The 6,345-nt window shown below is 38.4% G+C and overlaps 1 protein-coding gene across 1 annotated transcript; it reads left to right on the top strand.

Moving 5' to 3' along the window:
- Positions 1-121: 121 nt before the first annotated feature.
- On the top strand, positions 122-1,300 carry LOC113105340 (cerebellin-2-like). Its single transcript, XM_026266382.1, has 3 exons — positions 122-425; positions 755-883; positions 977-1,300. Exons 1-3 carry the CDS (start codon positions 230-232, stop codon positions 1,255-1,257), a joined length of 606 nt encoding a protein of 201 aa, XP_026122167.1. The 5' UTR covers positions 122-229; the 3' UTR covers positions 1,258-1,300.
- The last annotated feature ends 5,045 nt before the right edge of the window (positions 1,301-6,345 follow it).

The following is a 6,345-nucleotide window of genomic DNA, read 5'->3' as shown; positions in this document are numbered from 1 at the left end:
TGTCAACAAGATTGTAAAAAGCTTTAATGTGTTAGTTAGCTTTTACATTTTGTAAAACATTAAGCACAAAGGTAATGAAACAATCCTGTCTGAGAAACAGCCATATAAATGTACTTCTGATAAAAACATACCTCACAGTAATCTCTGACACAGTTAAGCTAAAGCATTAAGAGGGAGAGTAACGATAACAGGTTTGATCTTCATCATAACAGAACTGGTCACCTCTGAAATGTCTAATGAAGAACAGCTGAGCTGTCCTTTCAAAAAACTATGCACAGACCTGCTGAAGGAGCTTGGAACATCAGATAATAATTTACAAGCCACAGAGACACGACTCAAAGCTCTTGAAAACTCTGTGCAAGAGCTGATGTCCAGACTTGCTAAGAGTGAAGCTGAGATTGAGAAAATCCAAATGGAAAACAGAGGTGAGTCTGTCTGTTTATATATATAGTAAATATCATGAAGAATAAAAAAAGGCAATTTTAAACATTGATTAATTTTTGGTGTAAAATGACTGAAATTGTATTTTCTTAAAAGAATGCACTCAAAATATTTTTTTAGTAAGTAAGGCTTTATGTATAGCCCCTTTTAAATACGTGTTTATAAAGTGCTTTAAAGAAAGAGAAATACAGAAGATAATTTTTGTTTTATTTACAACTTCAACGTTTTATAGTGTAGAAGTGTTTTTTAACATTTATTTGCATTGCTACTGAGCCAAATTTCAACATTTTAATAAAGTATATGCTCTCTTCAGACAGAACAAAAGTGGCATTTTCAGCTTCAATCGGGCCCGTTCGTTTCTTAGGACCATGCAACACAGATGTAACACTAGTTTACAAGAATGTCATCATGAATGTTGGTAATGCCTACAACAATGCCACAGGTATTGTTAATCCACTCATCTTATATTTCTGAAAAACACTTCCATAATCACGTTAACAACTGTTAACTGGAGAATGATCTCACTCTTTAACAGGGATTTTCACAGCACCGGTCCGGGGAATATACTATTTCAGCTTCTTCTACCATTGTATGGCTGATCAGCCGACGCTGTTGGCCTTGTATAGAAATGGAAATCAAGTAGCAATGACAAAACATCACAAGAGTAGCTGTAACACAGAGAATGGAGGCAATGGTGTAACACTGCTGTTAGAGAAAGGAGAACAGGTTTATATTGTGCTCCGGAAGGACACAAGAGTCTGGGATGAGGCAAATGCCATAACTGTGTTTAGTGGTTTTCTAATCAATGTCATGTGAATAAAATACACCCTCGGAATAAACATAACAGCTATGCAATGTTATGAGTCTACAGGTTAATTTGAAATATCAGGTTACTTAATCCAGTCTTTGTTTGGTGTAAATACTATATTGCAACATCAAAACAATCAGCATCAAATTATTAAACAAAGAAAAAATGTACCCTTTTTGATCAATATAAAATAATCAGTAAAAAAAAAAAAAAAACATGTACTTGCCAAAAAAAAAAAAAATGGAATAAATAAATAATAAATATAAAATGGAAAAATCTAATTATTTATTCTTCAGGTTCAGAAATCGGAAATGTCAGTCTTTCTCATTATGAGTGTTTGTGTGTGTCTGCCAGCTCTGGTTTGGGCTTTTTATCATCTTCACCTTGTCAACTCCATCATCCTCCACGTCAACTAGATGAGCTCCAGAGACAGATCTCCCCTCCGAAGACCAGGACAGGACCACGGGAACCAGATGATTCCTCTGCATAATCTGACTTTGCGGCAACCTAGAATTAAACTGCTGGCCTCATATTTGACACACTATTTCCCTGTTTAACATGTTAACCTGACCCCCCATTATGGGACAGCTGAAAGTGCTCTACCTAACTTATAATTGTAACAGTTTCCTACGTCAGTTTGTTACAAACATTCAATTCAATTCAATTCAAGTTTATTTGTATAGCGCTTTTTACAAAATAAATTGTTACAAAGCAACTTTACAGAAAATTATGTTTCTACAATATTTAGTAGTTTGTGCACATTTGACAGGAATTTAGAAAAAATAATAATAATAATACAAGACGTAGTCAGCTAGACGATGAACTATCAATATTATTAATTAAGTTATTATATGATTCAGTCACACATTTAGCAATAATTGTTAGTTCTGTTTGTTGATTTAGGGTTAGCATCATCTGTGGTCCTCTGAGGGTCAGCATCATCTCTTCTCAGGTGTTCTGGATCCAGAATGGAGCTTGTTTAAAACCTAGTTACCACAGGATGTAAATCCCGTGGCGAAACATAGAAACAAAATACAGACATCATTAGCATAGCTGCTGATCCAACAAAGTAAAATTAGTTTAACCCAAGCTAATGAATAAAAATGCAGCTTTGAACAGATGCAACTACACTCACAATTAAAAAGATACATTATTTGAATGCTTGGCGAAAGAGATGTGTTTTTAATCTAGATTTAAACAGAGAGAGTGTGTCTGAACCCCGAACATTATCAGGCAGGCTATTCCAGAGTTTGGGAGCCAAATGTGAGAAAGCTCTACCTCCTTTAGTGGACTTTGCTATCCTAGGAACGACCAAAAGTCCAGCGTTTTGTGACCTTAGGGTGCGTGATGGGTTGTAACGTGGTAGAAGGCTAGTTAGGTACGCTGGAGCTAAACCATTTAGGGCCTTATAGGTAAGTAATGATAATTTGTAACTGATACGGAACTTAATAGGTAGCCAGTGCAGAGACTGTAAAATTGGGGTAATATGATCATATTTTCTTGACCTCATAAGGACTCTAGCTGCTGCATTTTGGACTACCTGTAGCTTGCTTATTGAAGAAGCAGGACAACCACCTAGAAGTGCATTACAATAGTCCAGTCTAGAGGTCATGAATGCATGAACTAGCTTTTCTGCATCAGAAACAGATAACATGTTTCGTAGCTTGGCAATGTTTCTAAGATGGAATAATGCAGTTTTTGTAACATTGGAAATATGATTTTCAAAAGACAAATTGCTGTCTAATATAACACCCAGATTTCTGACTGTAGAGGAAGTAACAGTACAATGTCTAGTTGCAGATTGTAATCTACAAGATTCTGTGTAGTGTTTTTTGGTCTAATAATTAGTATCTCTGTCTTATCCGAATTTAATTGGAGAAAATTGTGTGTCATCCAATCTTTTACATTTTTAACACACTCTGTTAGCTTAGATAATTGGGAAGTTTCATCTGGTCTCGTTGAGATATATAGCTGAGTATCATCAGCATAACAGTGGAAGCTAATTCCGTATTTTCTAATAATATTACCAAGGGGCAACATATATATTGAAAATAGAAGGGGACCTAGGACGGATCCTTGTGGCACTCCATATTTTACTGATGATAAATGAGATGACTCCCCATTTAAGTAAACAAAATGGTAGCGATCGGACAGGTAGGATCTAAACCATCTTAGAGCCTGCCCTTGAATACCTGTATAGTTTTGTAATCGATCTATGAGTATGTCATGATCTATGGTGTCGAACGCAGCACTAAGATCAAGTAAGACAAACATAATTTTGGTGTCTTTGGGCTTTACTTTTTAATCAACCAGATTTGATAATGCTCAAAATTAAAATTAAAAGTTATAGACACTGGAGTGCCTTAATTTTTTTTTTTTTTTTTTTTTTTTTTTGCATCTCGATCTGTTTATAGGATTTTTGGCGAGAGCAATTGTTCCCTGATTATCCTCATGTACTACAGTTTGTGTGTACTTGTAGTTATCTATACCTCCCAGTAACTGTTCTAGGTATAAACACTCTTGTATGGTTGAAACCAGTGCCATATATTCCGCTTCGCATGTGGATAGCACCACATATGGCTGCTTTCTAGTCTTCCAAGACACTAGAGAGCTGCTTTGGCTTAGACTCACACAGTACCCCGTAGTGCTGCGTCTGTCACAGGTATCAGCTGCCCAGTCAGCATCACTGTAGGCATGTATACCTTGTTTCTCAGAATTGTTTCTCCTAAAACTTAACCCTTTCCCTGCTGTACCTTTGAGATACCTAAGTACGTGCTTTACAGTGACCCACTGTTCCTCTGTAGGTTCAGCAAAATACTGTGATAACTTGCTAACTACGAAACTCAAATCTGGTCTGGTGCAAGTGGTCAGGTATATTAGGCTTCCCACAGCTTCTCTGTACATTCTGACATCTTTCAACTTTACTGCATTCTCAGTATACAAAACTTTTGCTTGCAGGGTGTTTCTCTGATCCTGCAGTCTTGCATATTAAAACACTTAAGTATCTTGTTAATGTACTTTTCCTGTGTCATTTTTACACACCCATCTGACTGATTGAATTCGATACCCAGAAAATGTTTCCGTTTGCCCAGATCTTTCATTTTAAGCTTTTCTGCAAGCATCTCTTTCACTTCTTTTAATTTCTCTTGATTGCTTGCTGCAATAATTAAATCATCGACCCATGTAATTATGATCACTTTGTCTCCTTCTGACTCTTTGTCATAAACACAGTGGTCGACTGGGTTTTGAGTGAATCCATTCTCAGTTAGACAATCGTGTAAAACCTTATTCCAATTTCGTCCGGATTGTTTTAAGCCGTAAAGTGATTCTCTAGCTTGTAAACTACACCCTCTTTCTCTTGATGAAGATCTCATAGTCTATGGGAGCGTGCAGATACGCTGTTTTCACATCCATTTGATGCCTGCGCTGCTTTTTGTAGCACCACTCTTACACTCGTCAAGTCTGCCGTAGGTGAAAATGTCTCCCCATAGTCTATTCTCATTCTCTGGTTGTAACCCTTAGCCACAAACCGCACGTTGAATTTATCTCTTCCATCTACATCAGTCTCGATAGAGTAAATCCATCTACCCCCGACTGTTTTCTTGCCTATTGGCAGTGTCGTCGGGGTAAACGTTTTGTTCTCGTGTAGAGACTTGATTTTCTCATCCATGGCTTTTACCCATTCTTTTGAGTAAGCTGACCTCATTGCTTCCTCAAAAGTCTGTGGAATGCCACACACCGCTCTGCAGCAGTAGTCTACTGTGATATTAACCCCATCACTATCACTGTCTTCAGTTACGAAGTCATCCAAGTAACTCAGTGTTCTTCTCTCTCTAGTTGGAAACCTCCTACTCTCTGGTTTACCACTTGTCACACTCTGCTATGTCTGATTTTGGTCACTAGACCTCGTTACTTCACCTAGAATACCACCATGTGTACTTCCACTCTGTATACTTGGCTCTGAAGCATTTTCTGTACTCCTACTCTGTGTGGTCTCACCAGTCTTGGGTTTCACACTGCCTTAACCAGTGCTTAGATCTGGCTCACCTGTCTCTGTCTGTTTTTCCACAACTGACTTGCCCACAAACTTCACTAGCCTGTGTTTTTGTACTTTGTTTGCATCTGGATGATAAACCAAATACACCAGGCTGTTCTTGTCATAACCTACAAAACGACCCTGGTCACACCTGGAATCAAATTTCCCCTTGTCTTGTTTGTACGTGTAGCACACAGATCCAAACTTTTGCATTTTTGACACATTTGGCTTCTTGTCTGTCAGTGACTCATAAGGAGTCTGCCCTGTACGCCTGTTAAAACACCCGTTGCGTACCATTGCTGCTGTTTGTACTGCGTAGTGCCATAGTTGCTTTGGTAATGCACTTTCAACTATCATGCACCAGCCCATCTCAAAAAGAGTACGCCAACCCTTCTCTGCAGTTCCATTCTGGTGTGGGGAATACGGAGCTGATGTTTCATGTCTGATTTAGTTTTTCCTCAAAAGTGTCTGAAAATCACTGCACGTAAATTCTGTTCCGTTGTTGGATCTGATGCATCTCACTTTCCCGTAAGGAGATACATCTGCAAGGAACTTTTCAGTAGCCTGTACGGTGTCACTTTTTCTCTTTAGAAAATATACAAACACTGTGTTTGAGTAATCATCAGTGGATGGCTGCACTTATTTGTAACCGTCTATGGATTCTGTGGCTACTGGACCTGCAAGGTCTGTGTGTACCATCTGTAAGGGAGCCTTTGCTCTGGTATCAGGGTCCCTATTTCTGGTTTGGGCAAACTTTCCCTGAATACACACCTAACACTCTTGTTCAGGTCTGCCTGTTTTACCCCTTACCTGCATACCTTCAACAACACCCTGCAGCTTAAGAACATTGTCATAGTTACAGTGACCTAAAATCTCGTGCCATGTTTGTATGTCGTGACATCCATTACACTTATCATTAGATTCAGCTCCGGTATGCAAATAATACAACTTGCCATATATGTGCATGTTAAACCTGGTACCGTCTCTGGTTATCAGGATGTCTTTATCTTCTTTAAAGTAAACCGTAGCCCCGCATGCGGTCGCTGCCTTCACTGAAAAA

Source organism: Carassius auratus, chromosome 7 (assembly GCF_003368295.1).
Source record: "Carassius auratus strain Wakin chromosome 7, ASM336829v1, whole genome shotgun sequence".
NCBI lineage: Eukaryota > Metazoa > Chordata > Actinopteri > Cypriniformes > Cyprinidae > Carassius > Carassius auratus.
This window is presented reverse-complemented; position numbering and strand designations above follow the sequence as displayed.

What these genes read in the sequence shown, in the direction of transcription:
- LOC113105340 (XM_026266382.1), top strand. Translation starts at nt 230, where the DNA reads ATGTCTAATGAAGAACAGCTGAGCTGTCCTTTCAAAAAACTATGCACA. An exon ending in AATCCAAATGGAAAACAGAG is followed by an intron (nt 426 to 754) that starts GTGAGTCTGTCT and finishes TGCTCTCTTCAG; the next exon opens with ACAGAACAAAAGTGGCATTT. An exon ending in TGCCTACAACAATGCCACAG is followed by an intron (nt 884 to 976) that starts GTATTGTTAATC and finishes ACTCTTTAACAG; the next exon opens with GGATTTTCACAGCACCGGTC.